Source organism: Salvelinus namaycush, chromosome 4 (genome assembly GCF_016432855.1).
Source record: "Salvelinus namaycush isolate Seneca chromosome 4, SaNama_1.0, whole genome shotgun sequence".
In the NCBI taxonomy this organism is placed as follows: Eukaryota; Metazoa; Chordata; class Actinopteri; order Salmoniformes; family Salmonidae; genus Salvelinus; species Salvelinus namaycush.
The window spans coordinates 45,578,552-45,600,439 of NC_052310.1; the positions used below are offsets into that span (position 1 = coordinate 45,578,552).

The 21,888-nt window shown below is 39.0% G+C and overlaps 1 protein-coding gene across 1 annotated transcript in view; it reads right to left on the reverse strand.

Annotated features, from left to right (window-relative positions):
- Nucleotides 1-21,888, reverse strand: part of LOC120045889 (VPS10 domain-containing receptor SorCS1-like) — a 91,509-nt gene that overhangs the window by 11,136 nt on the left and 58,485 nt on the right. The window contains exons 18-24 of the mRNA XM_038990818.1: nt 11,281-11,394; nt 10,920-11,091; nt 8,904-9,090; nt 8,605-8,738; nt 8,302-8,425; nt 7,952-8,064; nt 7,177-7,311 (exon numbers count right to left, since the gene is read on the reverse strand). Of these exons, the coding sequence (XP_038846746.1) occupies nt 7,177-7,311; nt 7,952-8,064; nt 8,302-8,425; nt 8,605-8,738; nt 8,904-9,090; nt 10,920-11,091; nt 11,281-11,394 (979 nt within the window). The remainder of the gene's footprint in view (nt 1-7,176; nt 7,312-7,951; nt 8,065-8,301; nt 8,426-8,604; nt 8,739-8,903; nt 9,091-10,919; nt 11,092-11,280; nt 11,395-21,888) is intronic.

Sequence of the window (21,888 nt, forward strand, 5' to 3'; positions counted from 1 at the left end):
CTGGCTCTTAATAACCCCTAGAGTAGATTTTCCGTTGCCCCGCAAAAATCTAATTAGCATAATACAACAAATCCCCTTAAAAATCTGTCAGTTTAAGATATCTGTTTTTTGCATTGGATGCATCTCAATCCCCCGCATCCGCTGATGTCGCACGTCCGCATCTGTGGTGAAAGGTAACAGAGCTAGAACAGTGTTTGTCAGACCACGAGACATCTCAAAAATCTGTCTTCTCGCAAAATCGTCTGTAGCGGTCGAATGGTTTGGCCTACAAACTATTATGACCCCTCTATGGAAAGATGAGATTCTCATGAACACAATGTTGTTCTCAGTTTTTTATGACCCCGAAAAGCCCCCACAAGCGTCTTGGGACTCATCTGAAGTCGGCACAGACGATCTGCCAACGTCCGTCTGTAGCGTCCGAACAGTTTAGGGCAGCCTTTCCTATGGGTCGCGACCCACCGACCTGTTAACAGTGGATTGCAACGTGTCAGAGTAAATGTTTTATTATTTAATTAATTACTGGAATTGATTTGGCCATGTGCATCTGTGCTATCTGTTTAGTGAGCTCTCTGCTTAGCAGCGGTCTCTGCTCAGTTTGGCAGCTGCGCAAGTGGGAGAGGGAGATGCCAGATAATTTTCTGCAGTTTTCTTGAAGATCACTCCACGACACACAATGCAGCGCTGTCGTTCAGCAGCAGATGATGCCCTGAAAGCCAATGATTTTATTTTATTACCGCCCTTTTCTCCCCAATTTCATGGTATCCAATTGTTAGTAGTTACTATCTTGTCTCATCGCTACAACTCCCGTACAGGCTCGGGAGAGACGAAGGTCGAAAGCCATGCGTCCTCCGAAACACAACCCAACCAGCCGCACTGCTTCTTAACACAGCTCGCATCCAACCCGGAAGCTAGCCGCACCAATGTCTCGGAAGAAACACTGTGCACCTGGCGACCTTGGTTAGCGCGCACTGCGTCCGACCCGCCACAGGAGTCGCTGGTGCGCGATGAGACAAGGATATCCCTACCGGCCAAACCCTCCCTAACCCGGACGACGCTAGGCCACGGACCTCTCGGTCGTGGCCGGCTGCGACAGAGCCTGGGCGCGAACCCAGAGCCACTGCGCCACCCGGTAGGCCCGCCTCACAAGACTTGTCTGAAGCTCCCCTGGTACCAGTTGAAAAAAATTATTGAAGTAAACTGTATATGGAGACTGTTTAGTGCCAAAAATAAGGGGGTAAATACGTGTCCATTTTTTTTTTAACCAATAATTCCTGATCTTTCTTATACAGTTGAAGTCGGAAGTTTACATACACTTAGGTTGGAGTAATTAAAACTAGTTTTCCAACCACTCCACACATTTCTTGCTAACAAACTATAGTTTTGTTAGCAAGTTTTGACACAAGTAATTTTTCCAACAATTGTTTACAGACAGATTATTTCACTCATTATTCACTGTATCACAATTCCAGTGGGTCAGAAGTTTACATGCACTAAGTTGACTGTGCCTTTAACTTCTTTATGATAGGGGGCAGCATTTTCACTTTTGGATGAATTGCGTGCCCATAGTGAACTGCCACCTACTCTGTCCCAGATGCTAATATATGCATATTATTATTACCATTGGATATAAAACACTCTGAAGTTTCTAAAACTGTTTGAATGATGTCTGTGAGTATAACAGAACTCATATGCCAGGCAAAAACCTGAGAAAAAATCCAAACAGGAAGTGAGAATTTTGAGACTGGTCAATGTTCAACTCATCGCCGATTCAATTCCCTGTAAGATATGGATCACTTCCTACGCCTTCCACTAGATGTCAACAGTCTGTAGAACGTGGAATGAAGCCTCTAGTGTGATGTGGGGCCGGATGGGAGGTGTTTCAGTCATTGGTCTGGCAGAATGCCAGTTCCTGGTCATGTGCTTTCCTCATGAGTAATGGACATTATCGAACAAAACAACGATTTATTTTGGAACTAGGATTCCTGGGAGTGCATTCTGATGAAGATGATCAAAGGTAAGGGAATATTTATGATGTAATTTCGTATTTCTGTTGACTCCAACATGGCGGAGATTTTTTTTTTTTTCTGAGCGCCGTCTCAGATTATTGCATGGTGTGCTTTTTACGTAAAGTTTTTTTGAAATCTGACACAGCGGTTGCATTAAGAACAAGTGTATCTTTAATTATATGTAAAACATGTATCTTTCATCAAAGTTTATGATGAGTATTTATGTTATTTGACGTGGCTCTCTGCAATTTCTCAGGATATTTTGGAAGCATTTCTGAACATGGTGCCAATGTAAACCGAGATTTGTGGATATAAATATGCACATTATCGAACAAAACATAAATGTATTGTGTAACATGATGTCCTACGAGTGTCATCTGATGAAGATCATCAAAGGTTAGTGATTAATTTTATCTCTATTTCTGCTTTTTGTGACTACTATCTTTTGCTGGGAAAATGGCTGTGTTTTTCTGTGGCTATGTACTGAGCTAACATAATTGTTAGTGTGCTTTCCCCGTAAATCCTTTTTTAAATCAGACATGTTGGCTGGATTCACAACATGTGTAGCTTTAATTTGGTGTCTTTGAAAGATTGATTTTTATAGTAATATATTTGAATTTGGCGCGCTACATTTTTTCTGGCTTTTGGCCAAGTGGGACGCTACTGTCCCACATATCCCAGAGAAGTTGAACGGCTTTGAAAATTCCAGAAAGTTATGTCATGGCATTAGAAGCTTCTGATAGGCTAATTGACATCAGGGGGAGCAATTTCCAAACGCCTGAAGGTACCACTTTCATCTGTACAAACAATAGTAGGCAAGTATAAACACCATGGGACCATGCAGCCGTCATACCGCTCAGCAAGGAGACGCGTTCTGTCTCCTAGAGATGAACGTACTTTGGTGCGAAAAGTGAAAATCAATCCCAGAACAACAGCAAAGAACCTTGTGAAGATACTGGAGGAAACAGGTACAAAAGTATCTATAGCCACAGTAAAATGAGTCCTATATCGACATAACCTGAAAGGCCGCTCAGCAAGGAAGAAGCCACTGCTCCAAAACCGCCATAAAAAAGCCAAACTACGGTTTTTAGCTGCACATGGGGACAAAGATCATACTTATTGGAGAAATGTCCTCCGGTCTGATGAAACAAAAATGGAACTGTTTGTCCATAATGACCATCATTATGTTTGGAGGAAAAAGGGGGAGGCTTGCAAGCCGAAGAACACCATCCCAACCGTGAAGCATGGGGGTGGCAGCATCATGTTGTGGGGGTGCTTTGCTGCAGGAGGGACTGGTGCATTTCACAAAATAGATGGCATCATGAGGGAAGAAAATGATGTGGATATATTGAAGCAACATCTCAAGACATCAGTCAGGAAGTTAAAGCTTGGTCGCAAATGGGTCTTCCAAATGGACAATGACCCCAAGCATACATCCAAAGTTGTGGCAAAATGGCTTAAGAACAACAAAGTCAAGGTATTGGAGTGGCCATCACAAAGCCCTGACCTCAATCCTATAGAAAATGTGTGGGCAGAACTGAAAAACCGTGAGCGAGCAAGTAAGCCTACAAACCTGACTTAGTTACACCAGCTCTGTCAGGAGGAATGGGCCAAAATTCACCCAACGTATTGTGGGAAGCTTGTGGAAGGCTACCCAAAACATTTGACCCAAGTTAAACAATTTAAAGGCAATGCTACCAAATATTAATTGAGTGTATGTAAACTTCTGACCCACTGGGAATGTGATGAAAGAAATAAAACATGAAATAAATCATTCTCTTTACTATTATTCTGACATGTCATATTCTTAAAATTAAGTGGTGATCCTAACTGACCTAAGACAGGGCATTTTTACTAGGATTAATTGTCAGGAATTGTGAAAAACTGAGTTTAAATCTATTTGGATAAGGTGTATGTAAACTTCCGATTTCAACTGTATCTCTTAGACATAGAACAGACACTTCAGAACAAACTTCCTTAAGATTTTTTGGGTGGACTATCTGTTGTTCCATGTAGTGAATCTGTTTTTCAATGCATTTTTATGGTCTAATAGCAGTAAGGCCAAATACAATTTTTCATCTAATAATGTTGCCTTTTTTCACTCAAAAAGGCAACAGTTCTGAACTGGGTTTAATTTAGTTTTTTTTGTTCTAATAATTTTAATTTGGTTCTTTCTCTTTTAAACATCCATTGGTTGAAAGCTCATTGCTCAGTTATCACTTGGCTCATGTAAATAATTCTATAGGTGTCCCTTTAAACATCCTAAGGTCAACATCCCCATAGTGTTCACATTTCTCTCATGTAAATGTTGTAGGTAGAGTGCCTTTTTGTCTCACCCATCTACACATAATATCCCATAATGACAAAGTGAAATCATGTTTTTCAGAATTGTTGCTAATTTATTGAAAATGAAATACAGAAATATCTCCTTCACATAAGCATTCACACCCCTGAGTCAATACATCTTAGAATCATCTTTGGCAGCGATTACAGCATTGCACACCTGGATTGTACAATATTTGCCCCATTATTATTATTTAAAAAATTCCTCAAGTTATGTCAAATTAGTTGTTGATCATTGCTAGACAACCATTTTCAAATCTTGCCATAGATTTTCAAGCAGATTTAAGTCAAAACTGTATTTCGCTCACTCAGGAACATTCACTGTCTTCTTGGTAAGCAACTCCAGTGTAGATTTGGCCTTGAATTCATATCCCAGTGTCTGGTGTATGATCAGACTGAACAAGGTTTCCATCTAGGATTTTGCCTGTGCTTAGCTCCATTCCATTTCTTTTTTATCCTGACAAACTCATCACTCCTGAAAGATTACAAGCATACCCATAACATGATGCAGCCACCACTATGTTTGAAAATAAACTCATACTGCAAAAAAATGTGGCAAAGCAATTATGCTTGGGGAAAAACAATACACCACTCTCCATAATGCCTTGTTGCAAACAGGATGGATGTTTTGGAAATGTTTATTCTGTACAGGCTTCCTTCTTTTCACTCTGTATTGTGGAATAACTGCAATGTTGTTGATCCATCATCAATTTCCCCCTATCACAGCCATTAAACTCTGTAACTGTTTTAAAGTCACCATTGGTGAAATTCCTGAGCGTTTTATTTCCTCTCTTTAGGAAGGACGCCTGTATCTTTCTGTTGACTGGGTGTATTGAGACCCCATCCAAAGTGTACTTAATAACCATATTCAACGGGATATTCAATGTCTGCTTCCTCTGTCTACCAATCGGCAAGTCATTGGAAAACCTCCCTGGTCTCTGTGGTTGAATCTGTGTTTGAAATTCACTCCTCGACTGAGGGACCTTGCAGATAATTCTATGTGTAGAGTACAGAGGTGAGGTAGTCATTAAAAAATAATGTTGAACACTATTATTGCACACAGAGTGAGACCATGCTACATTTTATATTTGACTTGTTAAGCAAATCTGTACTCCTGAACTTACTTAGGCTTGCAATAACAAAGGGGTTGAATGCTTATTGACTCAAGACATTTCGGCTTAAAAAAAAAAAATGGTGTGAAAATTTCTAAAAAAATAACTCCACTTTGACATTATGGGGTAATGTGTGTAGACCAGTGACAAAAACTAATTTGCATATGAATATATTAGCAATTTTTGGAAAATTGGCCAAAGATTTGCCACAACTGTTTGCCAGAAGCCTGCTTTTTTCATTAAGGGTTCACAGCTAGATAAAGCAGTAATTTAACAATTTACCAGAAACCATTTAACAAGAGACCAGAATGCCTTCCCAAAACCCATTTGACTCCTTAGCCATGGCTCACTAATTCCATCTCGCTCTTTCTAAAATCTTTCCACTGGTTAAAAATAGACTGCTCTACACTGTATGAATAATTACTTTTTATTCTAGTGGCGTATCAGGGTCAGTAAATCTATAACACATTTTAATAAGCTGTGCCAGACATCACCACCCCCCCACCACACAGACACACACAAACCCAACGTGCACACACACGCCATGTCACACACACGACATAAGAAGATGTGCAATAGTGAACTAAGATATATCAACCCATTGTCTGTGAGGTCTTGCCAGGTATTCAGACAGGCTATAGATAAATACATCCGCCTAATTCCCAACTCAGGCTGCCCCGCCACTAGTCTCCTCTGATGTGTCCAATTACATGATGCATCATTTTAATTAAATACCTATTAACTCAGTTCAAGACTAACTGCGAGCCCCTGGAATTACGTTTACATGTTGCAACATATGCAAATAAGTGTATCCAGGATTGTAACAGATCATGCAGAATAAAAGTGTCTGATGGTGGACTGAAATGGATATCAATTTTACTATACGATTGAGCTGCTGAAAGGCAGATGAAAACGTGGTGTGTTTTATCAACTCTATAGAATGTCAAGAATAAATTCCCAATTTGGCCCTCAACCATCACGGTCACCTAATAATCCCCAGTTTACAATTGGCTCATTCATCCCCCCCTCCTCTCCCCTGTAACTATTCCCCAGGTCGTTGCTGCAAATGAGAATGTGTTCTCAGTCAACTTACCTGGTAAAATAACGGATAAATAAATAAAAAATATAGCTGTAAAAACCATTAGAGCCCAGGTCCAGCATCTTAGTTATTATATTCGAAGCAAACCCTTTATGATGGAGTGAATGATAAGTATAGTATGTCTTAGAGCTATTAACTTATAATGGTTAGAAATGAGTTATGTGAAATAAATTGTGATGCTACAGTTTAGGTTGCAATGATGTACTGAGATGAATGCATCTTTTCAAGAGCGAGGTTCTGTTATTTTGATGGGAAGACATTGCCCTCTAGTGGTGGAAGTGTGTAAATAAATGCCATTTTGTTGCGCTTGAATATCTAATAAAGGATCAGTAGATTCCATATGCATGTCTGATTAAAGCAGCGAAAAGAGAAAAACTAATTATGAGCAAATGATGAACCCACCATGATATGAAGAATATAATCAAGGGGAAATGTGTTTTCACATTATGCTGCTATTTAGTGATGCTGTTATTACTTGCTTAATTTAACATTGAGGTACTGTAGGCCTAACTACAGCATGATTGAAGTAATGGATCTATATAAATGGAAGTAAATGGGTAGAACCATAATAATAATTCAAAATCGTTTAAGACTTTATAGTCTGGTGATACATTACCTGCTCTAAATGTGTCACTTTTCCATCCATTCTCCCCTCTGTTGACCTTTTTCCAGGGACGATGCAAAACTCTGCTGCCGTTGGCAACCCTGGGAGCACTGACACTAGCAGCTGCTCTCCACTGATCCCTGTGACCTTCAATGAAAAAGTAATGAAAAATAAAAAAATACATCTGGCATCTCAGTTTCTCCTATATTTTCATTACATTTTGTCATATAGCACTGCACTGTACTTAACTGTGGAAAAGCCTAAATGCACCAGCTTTTTTTTTTCTTCCAGATGTCATTTGACTAAGTACCAGTCACTGGCAAGAGATAATGCACAAATCAGCCCAAACATGCAAGTTCATTTTGACAGTCTTTAGTAAAGAGCAGGCCTTTTTAAGTGCATTTGCGCTGTAACAACCCAGTCAGTTTCCTGGTATAAAACATGGTCATAGCTGACAAGACAGAAAGCCAGTGTGTGGTGTATATATAGCTCAGCAGCCAGGCCTTTTATGTAACCCAATGTGCTTCTTGACATCCTGAGAGAGACAATGGAGGAGACTGGAAACACTTTGCCTTATATGGTACACTCTACCTGCTATTTACATTAGGCCAAATACTTATAGGGACATAACCTGATTTGTGGCACTTAGAAATCGTATACTGCTAGTAATTTTTACCCGCTAACTTGAATTACTTGAAATAATCATCAGAGTGCACCCATTAGTTACTGTAATCGCAGTAATTTACTGGTAAGAAGTTCTGTAGTAGTACTGTACAGGAGAACTCACTTGGACCATGGAGTCCTTGACCACTCTACTGATGTCCTGCCTCCATTCAGCCACACCAGGATTGAAGGCCTCCAGATTAGAGGAGAAGGCTAAAACGTGTGACTTGAAATGTTCTACAGGAAAATACAAGACCCATATTTAATGGTGATAGGTACTAGATAATAAGAGAGAAACTGTTAATAGATCATAAGAGGTTATAAATGATTAAGCGTTAAACATCTAAATGATCAAATCACCTTTTATTGGTCGCATCACAGTCAGTATTTTATATCACAGAACATTTACCACCTGGATGTTAGAAACATATAACACCTCTGTAATTTAGAGATGAGTCATTTCAAATACCTTACCATAGACAGCAACAGTTATTTTGTCTTGAAGGACGGTGTTACCAACTGACACTTGCACGGTGACAGTATGGGTTCCCTCCTTTGAGAAGGTGAAGGACATTCCTCCCACTAAAGTCATAACAGGCTGACACACATGCAAAAGACAGAGTGATAGAGTTTGACAGAGAGAGAGAGAGAGAATGTCACAAACTAAAGTTAGGTTTGTCCATACAATACACAATATTGCAATTAATATGGTAAATGAGGTAAGTAAAGTTCTGTAAATCTGTGAAGTTTTAAGATATAGTGGAATTCTTGACTGACCTCAGTGTGGTTGTTGAACCACCAATAGTAGGTCACTGTTCCAACGTAACTTGGCTTTAGGACTGTTGATAGATTCACTGCTTCATTCCTAACAACCACCGAGGGAGCTGAAAGCTGCACTTGCTCAAGTAGACCTACAATAAAATAAAATACAAGTGTTTCCTTTCATGGAAGTGTATTCCTTTCCTACTGCAGTTACATCATTAACAGAGTTTTTTTACGGGTAGAAATGTTGCAAAGAGTACCTGTAATTCTATAGTAAATGAATTATATCAGTCATTCATTGCTGTTTCACTTACAGGTAACATGTAGATATAGTAAGACTCTCTCAGAGCCAAGGCTGTTGAGTGCTGTGGCAGCCACTCGGTAAATGCCCACTTTATTGTATATATGTTTGACTCCATCCTCTATGGAGCTGATGTTAGCGTAGGACATGGCCGTCCCATCTCCAAAGTCCAATGTTATACTTGTTGTGGAGCCATCACTCTACCAATGGAAACATGTTTATGATTAGATAAAAAATGGCCACAGTGTGCATGTTTAGCACAAGTTAAATACATATATTCATATATTTATTTATATATCCTACACACATTCTGCATGTCGAAATACATTGTTATATGTGACAACTGTTATACGACAATGGCTACAAGTGTTTGACAACAACCATCAAGGCTCTATGAATCAACAAAATGTACAACATGATGCACTGCAGCTCATCTCAATCCATTGGTTGACGATTGAGAGTAAACCAATGTATACGTAAATGTATACTATAGGGCGGCAAATACATAACATCTAGATATGCCCATTCATAGCAGGGTCATACCACGAAATGAGTGACTTTTGCATCCCTTTGATATTTTAAGTAAAGATTTTGAATTTTAACAGCCTGTTATATTAAATGAAGTACCTTTTAATATAGACCACATGTAAAATGTTATAATTCTGATATATTCAGCATTTTGACCTGTACACCCTCTGTGACTTCTAGTAAGATTTAACCCACTTACCCAAACATTTCTCAAAGTTGTCCCCATAATTGTAAAGCAATAGTTCATTTAATGTGATTGGTGATTACTTTTAACATTCAAAAAACTACCTGTTCATAATTTTAAGGTTGACCCTGTTACGTGAACTGAACTCTCGTTTTAATATGGAATTATTGAAATTATTCCTTTTTTAAATATAAAACAAAAAACAAAGACGGAACATCTTAAAGTCCAAGCAGGTGAGCTGGTTCTACTCTTTTTGGCCATTTTCTCGTGTTTTTTTGGTGGGAAACTGAGTGGGTTGCGCATAACACGTCAACCCGGTTACCTATTTGTATTTATTAAGGATGTCCAGCAACATTAACACTTCTTATGGCTGAGATCCCGTTAACGGGATCGACATGACAACAGCCAGTGAAAGTGCAGGGCGCCAAATTCAAACAGAAATCTCATAATTAAAATTCCTCAAACATACAAGCCTTAGGAAGTGCAATATGACCCCAAAGACACTGTATATTGGATAGGCAACCTACAAACCTCAGATTTCCCACTTCCTGGTTGGATTCTTTTTCAGGTTTTTGCTTGCCATATGAGTTCTGTTATACTCACAGACATCATTCAAACAGTTTTAGAGACTTCAGAGTGTTTTCTATCCAACTCTACTAATAATATGCATATCTTCCCTTCTGGGACTAGTAGCAGGCAGTTTACTCTGGGCACCTTATTAATCCAACCTACTCAATACTGCGCCCAGCCATAAGAAGTTTTAAGGCAGTTATATAAAATAAAAAATATCACATGACATTACATTTCATATCACTTTTCACAACACATTAAGTGTGCTCCCTCAGGCGACTACGCTACTATCACATACTGTATCTACAATACAAAATCCATGTGTACTTGCGTGTAGAGTGCGTGTCTTGTCATGTGTATGTTTGTCTTTGCCCATAGATTGACAGACTAGAAATGTTTTTATTTTTTTATTGGGTGAAGCTTGCATTCAATTTCCCCTCCCTGTTGCACACAACAAGCTTCTATTCCCCTGTCAAAAGAGGATTTATGGCTGATTTAAGATGAAATCGTCAACCCTGTTACTTTACTTGGCACTTAATAGGCACTTGCTATTGTCTGTTTTTATTAACCTCTTGAAATGGCAAAACATGTTTGTTATCTAAGTTGAATATGTGCTCTTTATGACAGATTATTATTTAAAAAATGTATCACCAAGTTACGCTACTCAAAAGGCAACCAATTGGTGGAACGACCCAGCACATGCTTTCAATAGTTGATAAGATGTCTAAGAAACTTTCCAGAGATTACCTCGTCCAGAAACACCAGGAAGGTGATGTTGTCCCCCATGGTGGCTGTAAGTGTCCCCTCACTGGTGACCAGCTGCAGACCTCTCGGGGCCTGGCGGGGACACCTCTGGCTCCTAGGGCTATACTTCCCCAGGGTTACCGCAGTGCAGTTATTGGACAGAGCCTTACGGTATCTGCAACATACACACATACAGACATAAATAACTAGACAGCCCATACTCTATCTTAAATACATATGAAGAAATAAAACAATAAAATATACTGTCAACTTTGCTGAAGGGATCTCTAATAGTGTACTTTCTTTTGAGTGCATTTCTGACTAGTTAAGCAGTACATAATGTTTAAATGAAGATTTGCCATACCCAGTAGTGTTGAGGATGCTGTCCCCAGTGGTGCAGTCTTTGGCCACGGAGGATGGAACAAACCAAAAGACAGGGGTGCATCTTCCATCACTCTGCCTCTCAAAGCCATAATCACTATTTGGGGTGGGAGAGAGAAATCAATAGGCTACAAGTCTTGAGATCAGTAATAAGCATTAAGTATAGAACGTGGATGTCTGTTTTTAAGGTTTATTAGTAAAACATTTTAAGACTGTAAAATAAAAATAGACAGATTTGAATGTACTTGATTTTTAATACCAATCATTACATAGTTTGATAGAGTATTATGTTTGGTGTGTTCAACATCAAAATAACCTTAAGAAGAAAAAAACCATCTAAATATGTTTAATATTGTTTACTGGCTTTGGAGCTCTGTAAAAAAATGTTATGTAAACAGATATCATATAAACTTGATTAATTGATTGATTGACAGATGTCAGTGAACCTTTCAAAGTATTTTTTAATTATTTATTTTAATTATTATTTTTAATTATTTATTACAAAAAACACAAGGAAGGGGTAACATTAAAGTATTAGAACATGAAGGACAAACAATACAGCATCAAGACACTATCAAACATGTATCAGTCTTTCTGCAACAGAGCAATCCTTATGTGTGAGGGTGCGTGATAGTGATATAAAATATGTCATAGTTTCCTTTTTCATGATCACAAGCTTGTGAAACCCAAACCCTCCAAGATCCCCCCAAAGTTCCCCAATAGCTGTCCCTCAACCATTCAAGACCCCTCCCACAGTCCCCCCCCGGAAGAAAAAATATAAAAAATACAATTAATTCCATTCCCCACCCCCAATGCACCAACAACCAAGAGAATGAACTAAAGAGAAAAAAGGAAAAGACAGAAGAAAACAGCAAACAACAATGCAAACCTTTAAACATCAAGGACAACTGAAATCATAACAGCAATACCTACTTTATATGTTTGTGTGCATGTCTGGCACTATTACATGTATGTGTGTGTTCCTGTATGTGTTTATTTGAATGAGAGTGTGTGTATATGCATGTGTACAAACACCTGCACGGCATCAGCCTCAGGCAAACCGGCATTAGTTGTAAAAGCACTGCCACTTAGTGTCATTCAACTGTACTTTTATTATGTTTAATTTTGACTTTTTTTTCTCCTTTATCTTTTGACCATCATTCACTCTCTCACACAGCAACTCCACTCCCACTTGTCTCCAATTCCACATACCAACCCTCAGCTTCACCTGGCCCATCCCATCTATCTCTGCTGACCACCCCCTTCGTGTTTCTACGCAACACATATCTTTCAACTATGCTATGATGTTTAACGTACAATTTCAATCTATCTAATCAAATAGAATTTACAGATTGCGTGTTGAAGATAAATACTTTAACTAAGATTATTAATATATTAGTAATATAAGTGTCCCGGTCTCTCCAGATCTCCTAACAGTACTATTTCTAGGGTCAATGCTATGCATTTTCAGCCATTCCTGAACCTGAGACCAGAATCAGGCTACCTGAGGGCAATACCAAAATAAATGGTCTATTGATTCTGTATCCTCACAACAAAATCTGCAGAGCTTTGATGATTTTATGCTCCAAATATTCAACATTTTGTTGGTGGCAAGAATTGTATATAATAATTTTAGCTGAAAAGCACGAAGTCTTAAATCTTGCATTGTTTTATATATCAACTCATATATGTACCATGGAATCGGTACATCAAAAATCTCTTCCCAACTATTTTGCAATCAGTATGGCACATTTGTCAACATCCTGGTCCTCAAATGAAACTGGTATACTTTCCTATTTATGCTATTTTTATTCCTCCGCCAGTTTTGATCCTTTATATTGGGCAGACAGACCAGTTCCCTACCTCCTCCCGCTGCCACCCGCCTCCTCCATTTTTGGGGCAATGCTGTAATCAATTGTTTGATTGTAATCTTGGATTGAGCAGACCTTCCCGTACAATTCTGATAACTCCATGAAGGACATTACAATTTACAATATAATTTAAGAACAAAATACCCTTTTCAAACATCTTTCCCATAAATACAGGTATTTTATCAACCGGCACATTTGAGTTCAGCCATAATATTTGTTGTAATATTTGTTCTATCTTTTCAGGGGGATGAAATTGAAATTGTAGCCAGCTCTGCAAGGCTTGTTTGAAAAAAGATAGATACTTTGAAAAAAGTATCATTTTCAATTAATCGAAAATGAGACATGGCAATCTGCACAAAGGCAAAAAGGCCATTTTTAAACAATGGATGAGTTTTTCTATGTTAGCTGGTTGTATGTTAGCTGGAATCAAAAGTTTGGTTCCAGTAAACAAATTACAGCATCGGTGACACACACACACACACAAACCAAATACATATTCAAACACTCACATTCAAGCAAACATAAGGTTGCAAAACTTAATGTTCCGTCTATGGCAATCTATGGTAACTTTGGTAATTTATACTTGAATAACTTAAGAATATATATATTATTCATATATAGTGTAAATATTTTATGTGTTTTAGTGGATAGACCATATGGTTCAAGAGAAAATAGGCTTAATTATGAAAAGGCATCTAATCAACAATGGCATTATTTTCCATTGACTTTTTTCACAACTGCCACCAGTTTGGCCCAAACACATTTACAACAAAGACATAGTAAAATAAATAAGTGTGTAAAATATAAATATATACATTTCATGCTGAAACCCTAATATTAAACACCAATTGAATTCACTAAGTTGATGGTTTAATATTAAGGATAATGTTTTACGGGTTTATTTTATTAGTTTATATATTTTACATGTGATAAAGCCACAAAGAGATAATCTGAAGTACACAAAAAGGCCATTAGATGTCATGTGATAAAATTGAACAACAAAATAATAACGTCACCAAAATTCTGGTAGTTTACTAGTAAATATACCAGTAATATAAAATGTATCAAATAAAATAAAATTGTATGTCGCATGCTTCATAAACAACAGGTGTAGACTACCAGTGGAATGTTTACTTACAATGCAGAGATAATAGAAAAATTGTAACACGAGTAATAAATACACAATGCATAACGATAACTTCGCTATATAAACAGAGTACCAGTCGACATGCAGGGGTACGAGGTAATTGAGGTAGATAGGTACATACAGACCCATTCGCTTTGTTCACATTTTGTTACATTACATCTTCATCAATCTACACACAATACCCAATAATGACAAAGCAAAAAAAAAAAATGTTTGAACATGTACAAAAAAATATATATTAAATACCTTATTTACATAAGTATTCAGACCCTTTGCTATGAGACTCGAAATTGAACTCAGGTGCATCCTAGTTCCATTGATCATCCTTGAGATGTTTTTACAACTTGATTGGAGTCCACCTGTGGTCAATTCAATTGATTGAACATGACTTGGAAGGTCCCACAGTTGACAGTGCATGTCAGAGCAAAAACCAAGCCATGAGGTCGAAGGAATTGTCTGTTGAGCTCTGAGACAGGATTGTGTCGAGGCACAGATCTGGGGAAGGGTACCAAAACATTTCTGCAGCATTGAAGATCCCCAAGAACACAGTGGCCTCCATCAGTGACCCAAAGCACACAGCCAAGACAGTGCAGGAGTGGCTTCGGGACAAGTCTCTGAATGTCCTTGAGTGGCCCAGCCAGAGCCTGGACTTTAACCTGATCGAACATCTCTGGAGAGACCTGAAAATAGCTGTGCAGCTATGCTACCCATCCAACCTGACAGAGCTTGAGAGGATCTGCAGAGAAGAATTGGAGAAACTCCCCAAATACAGGTCTGCCAAGCTTGTAGTGTCATATCCAAGAAGACTCGAGGCTGTAATCGCTGCCAAAGGTGCTTCAACAAAGTACTGAGTAAAGGGTCTGAATACTTATGTAAATGTGATATTTCAGTTTGCTGATTTCAACATTGTGGACAGAGTGCCCCATGGTGGCGATTGGGTTATGGTATGGGCAGGCGTTAAGCTACAGACAAAGAGTACAATTGCATTTTATCGATGGTAATTTGAATGCACAGAGATACCGTGACGAGATCTTGAGGCCCACTGTCATGCCATTCATCCGCCGCCATCACCTCATGTGTCAGATCTCCGCAAGGAGATTCCAGAAACAAGTTCCAAAGAAAAGGGCGTTTTATTTAACTAGCTCAACAAACAACAGGACACCGGACTACAGCAATAGCCACGAAAACACCACTCAGACACAGTCCAGGGAAAAAACACCTGTAAAACATGAGCTAATAAAACGAAACCCAAACTCACTGACAATTTAAATAATAACAATCCCGCACAAAACCCCAAAGGAAATGTCGAATTAAATACCCCCCCTAATTAACCAAAATGAAACCGGGTGAACCACAAAACAGACATAACCAAAAGAAAAGGAAAAAGGATCGGTGGCAGCTAGTAGACTGGCGACGACGAGCGCCGAGCGCCGCCTGAACAGGGAGAGGAGCCACCTTCGGTGGAAGTCGTGACATCATGTTAATGCACGGTCCTATGTCGCAAGGATCATTAAAAAGTTCCTGGAAGCTGATAATGTCCCAGTTCTTCCACGGCCTGCATACATGTTTGGGACGCTCTGGATCGAGTGTTCCAGTTCCTGCAAATATCCAGCAACTTCACACAGCCATTGAAGAGGAGTGGGACAACATTCCACAGGCCACAATCAACAGCCAGATCAACTCTATGCGAAGGAGATGTGTCGCGCTGCATGAGGAAAATGGTGGTCACACCAGATACTGACTGGTTTTCTGATCCACGCCCCTACTTTTTTTAAAGGTATCTGTAACCGATGCTTGTCTGTATTCCCAGTCATGTGAATTCCATAGACTTGGGCCAAATGAATTTATTTCAATTAACTCATTTCCTGAACTGTAACTCAGTAAAATCTTTGACACTTCTACATGTTGCGTTTATATTCTTCTTCAGTGCATATGTTTGAACTAGTTTTTATTTGGAAGGCAGATAAAGCGTTGTTATCAAAAGCAATCACGTTTGCATGTGAAAACACATAATCCTACTCATTACAACACGTGCTAATTACGTCACTTTTGATTTGAGCCGACTCCGTCATCGGCTTTGAACGGGGCATCTGGCTCACACCTGGAAGGCAGGCCAGTTCCAAAACAAATGCAAGCAAAACATGCCTACCCGGGTGCCCGGGACAGATTAATCAAACCCCCTCAATGAAGGGAAGCGAAGAGGGAGGAGGGGCGATTTGCATGTGGAGTTGGCAAAAGGGGGCATGATTTGTTGACATAATTGTAATCCATTCCCAACCTTCCTTTACGCGTTGTGATGCACTGAGGTTCCAATCTCCGTTTTAGACCAGGCTGAGTATATGACCAAAATGATCCTATTTAATACTTTGTAGTAAATTTCGACACTCAAATATGTGTTTCTGACTTATATTAATGCCACATAGGCCATTTTGAAAGGGATTAGCTGCGTTTTAGGGGCAGTCACTCTTTAAGGCACATGAACGTTCACGTTCAAGAAAGCCTTTCTAATAAAAATAAAAAATAAATTTTCGAACGGCCCTACTATGAAGTAGGAATTAGTGTCTGATCTAGTGCCTGATCCTGTAACCACTCACGTTTATGTTAACCTGCAATCAAGACACCTGAATGAGCAGTATAAGTATCAAGTGCTACCCAGTGCATTCCGGCTTGCAAAGGCCTTCATCCAAGACTCAAGGCCTTACACTGCTTTCTTACAAGCCCTGCAGGATAAGTATGGCCAGTTCCACCAACTCGTCTAACGTGAGATAGGCACCATTCTGAACCCACTGTCGAGTTTGGAGACACAGAAGCCTCCGATGCCTTCGCACTGTCTATCTACACACTGGTAAACATGCTTAGAACCCTTGAGGGGCAGAACGGCTACAGGCTCAGATGTACTGTGGTTCCTCCTTTAAAAGTGGAGCGTACACCGCGGGACTTAGAGGTACCCAGCGTCACGGCTTCATTGCTCCAGACCGCCACAAGGGGGAGGTAGAGCTCTCATTATGCATTTGGATCCCAAGGTTTTTATATAACCAATCATATCGAGTGTTTCCAATGACGAATTTGACGCGTGCCACCCGTCCCTGGTGGCACTTTCTTCAACAAAGATGGCTGACAAAACATTACGGGGAAGCAGATGTAAGTAGTTATAACGTCATAACGAGTCAAGCTAAAAATGTACAATTGAGGAATATGTTCATGTAGAGACAAACGATTGTGCATATCTTTTTGTCGTAAAGTTAATTTACGAAAATCGCGATTTAGCAAGTTAACTGATGAGCTAACATTAGCCAGCTAGCTAGCTGGTGTTATGATATGAGTACAGTATGACATTGTAATTCGTGTTGTTTAATGTTTTAGGGAGTCCTGAGAAAACCAGGCTGTCGTCTTGGGAAACCGTGGATGTAAAGAATCTAGCTAGATTAAGCATTTACTGCAAATTGAATGTTCAATTGTGTAAGCTTGCCTTGCCGTGCAATGCAGCTGAAGTAACATAGCTAGCTAACTATTTACTTGCTTATTGTGTAGTGGAGGATAAAAATAACTGTATGCCTATGGATGTGTAGCTAGCTACAGTATGTAGCCGATCTGTGTATGGACCCTGAAATGTTAGGTTCTGAACTAATATTCATACCAATCTATGAACCTCAGCTATCATAGTTGTTGTATCAACTTCAAGTCTGAATGGCATTAATGAAGCCTATGGATTGAGTAGAATATAATAATTTTATTGTGCCAAGGATGCAAGTCCTATAAAGATGTACTGTAGTTATTACCACGCATGAGATCCCCATATTGTAGCCTGTACATTGAATATATTCACTGATCATGTACTCTTCCTTGGTAAATAAAGGTGTGGTTCAGATATGACTCTGAGACATTATTTTTCAGTCATGTCCAATATCAGGTGTATCAAACTCCATTCTTTGAATGATGCTGTGTCTGCATGTATATATTACAATTATACACTTCAACAGTGTTTACTACTCCTGCTCCTGGGAAATCAATGATTACACATTGTAACTATGCAACAGACTAGAAACATGATTTAAGTGAAGGCTGATTTGTAATTCATATATACAGAAAAAAAATATGCATATCTAACTCCCTTCATCTGCATTAATCTGAGGACACAGGATAGCATTTCAGTGAGATACTTAATTTCAACCAGTGGAGAATGTGAAACGCTTTATTGAAAGAAGTTCATTATACAGGTGTTATAAATAAATAATACATGCATTATAATTATGATCACTGTAATATTATATTATAAATACAAGTTCAATCTGTACTTCAATGCACATATGGTGTGCATTATAAAATGAGGAAGAAAGACTAGGGGGGAGAGGTGTAGAAGACAGAAAGGGAAAGAGGTAAGAACAGAGGCAGACAGCATATGATTAATGAATTACAGTGCAACCCTAATATTCTCTCAGTTCATCACAATTACAGTGTCTCTGGCGGTATCTCCTAACCAGCCTTGGGCCCCCAGTTGACCCGAAGGTTATCTTAAGAGCGGGTGAGGTGGCGATGACAGGACTGGCTTCCTCTCTCACATCAAAACATACCTGCAGACGAGAGACAGACTGATAGAGAGAGAGCTTGATTAAGCCTTGTTTTTTTATTCTCACACAGTCAGTCATCATAATCATCAGGAGGTGAAATGCAAAACTGACCTTGGATCAATAACTCTGGGACTACTACATCTCTATCTGTATTTCAATGTAAAGCATCTCTTTAATAATACTTCCTGTTGACCTGACCTCTCACCTATGATCATACCGTGCCCTCTGTGTCAGCCAGTTCAGATGCGAGAGGGGTTCACCAACACAGCTAATATAACCTAGAGGATATAGGGAGAAGGGGTGTGTGGTCTCACCTGGTGTCCACACTAAATGGCCAAAGAGTACTTTATGCTGAAAAACAGACACATAAGGACAAACAATAGAAGATAATGTCATTATTAGACATAAATACCACTTGAAGCTTGATGATGACTTGATCATTTGAATCAGCTGTGTAGTGCTAAGGCAAAAACAAAAATGTGCACAGGTGTTTGGAGCATTCTGATATCCCACAGCTGGTGAGGTGTCAGGTTCGGCTCTGTACTTAAAGGGTGATTATTCCAACTCTCTGTGAAATGCTGCAGATCTGCCCACAGACGAGGTAGGGACACATATCCCACACAGAAGAGGTGGATAAAATTCAACAGTGTATCCTTCTTCCTCCAAACTGTCCATGTGAAACAGGTTCCATGTACAACAAGACAGGCAGCGAGGAAGAGAGAAAAAGAACACAGAACAGTTTAATTATTTCTGGTTATAGACACTTTTGCCAGCAATAAAGCTTCCACAGCCTGTTCCTCGGGCAGGGAACATCTGGCAATATCTAAATTTTTGACCCCTTGATCAGCTCACACTCTGAAAGTAAAGAAAATAGCTTCTTCTTTGTAGATATGAAAACAATAACTGAGATATGACCGTTCAAGCTAAAGAAGCAGATGTCATTTTCAGGATATGTCAACACAGCACAGAAAGCTTAACACCAGGCTGGTATTGTGGTTGTTCATTAGGTGATGGGAAATATGCAATATGTATACAAAATAATATACTTACCTGTTAACTCTTGAAAAAAAGCATTGGAATTAAAAGTGAAATGTTTAACCTATTAACCTGCTTCATTATTTATAAATTACCAGTTGATGAGGAACAACTCCAAATTTCATACATCATTGAAAATTTGTCAAGGAATAAGTAAGAATAAAAAAGTTTAAATAACTTCTTAGATTTGATGGAGACATTATACATCTTAGTACCTTATCAATTTCTGATTTGTATCAATGTGGACGAGAGACAGGGGTGCAGGAACAGAGTATTTTTGATAAGCAATGCAACGAAGCTGGATCATTCTGACAATGATACCTGTACCACCTACATGCCGCAAAGACTCCCTAACTCTTCGCCATTGTACATGATGGCCCATTGCTCTGAGACTTCCTTTGACCATTCTAAAGCCCGCATGGGGCATCCTTGCTTTAATGGCGCTGACTTTATGATCTAACTCTTTATCTGACATATCAGAATAGCATTCCCTGACAGACATATTGTGTTCTTTCATCCTTCTGTAAACAAAGCTAACCATTACACTGTCATGAAATATGATTATATATCGACTATAAAACAAAGGACATGGCCTGCTTATGAGTTGCCATGAAAGAAAGTTAGATTAATTAAACTGAAAATGGCTAGAACAGGCGTTCATAGCTAAATGCTTTTTGTTAGCTTGAGAAAAATAATTGCATGATTTATCATTCTACGATATGTATCTACTAATATAGTAGAATGTTATGAGCCGACACTGAATCGTAGGAGCTAACTACTAGCTATGTAAAAGTTGGACGGAAGTACGCCCAGTGTTGCTTACCTGAGATGCCATCATTACACAGTCCTTCTTCGTAGGTGTCCGCTATGACTTCCTTTGTGTCGGAAAGAAAGGCTGAACAGTATTGGTTGTAGCCAAACTGACTCTCAAAAAAATGGCAAAAATGGAGGGTGGTTGATTGCGAAATTAAATTGAAGTTTTGTTTTACAATACATTTTTTTTCTCTAAATATTTTTTGAGCTCTATAAATAAAGTTTTGAGCTCTATTACAAAATATTTGATTGCAAAACATTTTCTTTACTTTGAAGCCTCGTTTTTGCTTTCATAACAATTATTTTTGATTGAAAATAAAAAAGTTGCTTTCAGAAAAAAACTATTTGATTTGAAAATAACCAAGGGGGAGTTTGAGCACTGATAATGCTTTTGGGTCCCAATGCACTGCTGTCTCTAACTGACAATGAATGGGCAATATAAACCAAATAATAAACTGATAATTGTGCACAACTTCAAATGAAACAAGCAGGGAGCAGGTTTCAAACCCTCAACCTTCTTGCCCAAAGTCCAGCGCGCTACTGACAGTGCACCAAAAGCATGCTCAAGCCACAGAGTCGATAGAGTGCGTCCTCGCGGTAGCTTGCTACTCAATGTAATAAAGTAATGACTTTTCAAATAAGTTACCTCACACGTTATGTTGGCTGACAATTTGGTAGCTACGCTGTCCTTACGAACCACATAGCATATCATTAAAGCAGTATGTACCGGTATGTTAGCTATCTACCTAACGTTAGTAGTTATACATCAAACTTGACAGTATATTAACTATAGGCTATCTAACTACCCAATGTTTATTGACTTGATTATTCCTGTCATTCTTCGCTTAGCTAAATGGTATAGTCGGCTGTGTTCTCAATGGACATTCGGGTGCTTTCGTAAATTTGCTCTCACTATCTACTCCGATTTCAGAGCACTCTCATCTGAGATTACCAGAGCGCAGAATAATTCATTTACCAGTGCTCAACACCCATTGAATATGGCCGGTGTCAATAAACATCGGCAAAAAAGCGTAATTAAATTGTTTCCAGCAGCACAGATACAGTCACCAACGCTCTGGTTAACACGAAAACTGCCTAACGAGCTCTGCTAGGGCGAGTAAAATGATCAGAGTGGTCTCATTTGTGTCTGCAAGTAG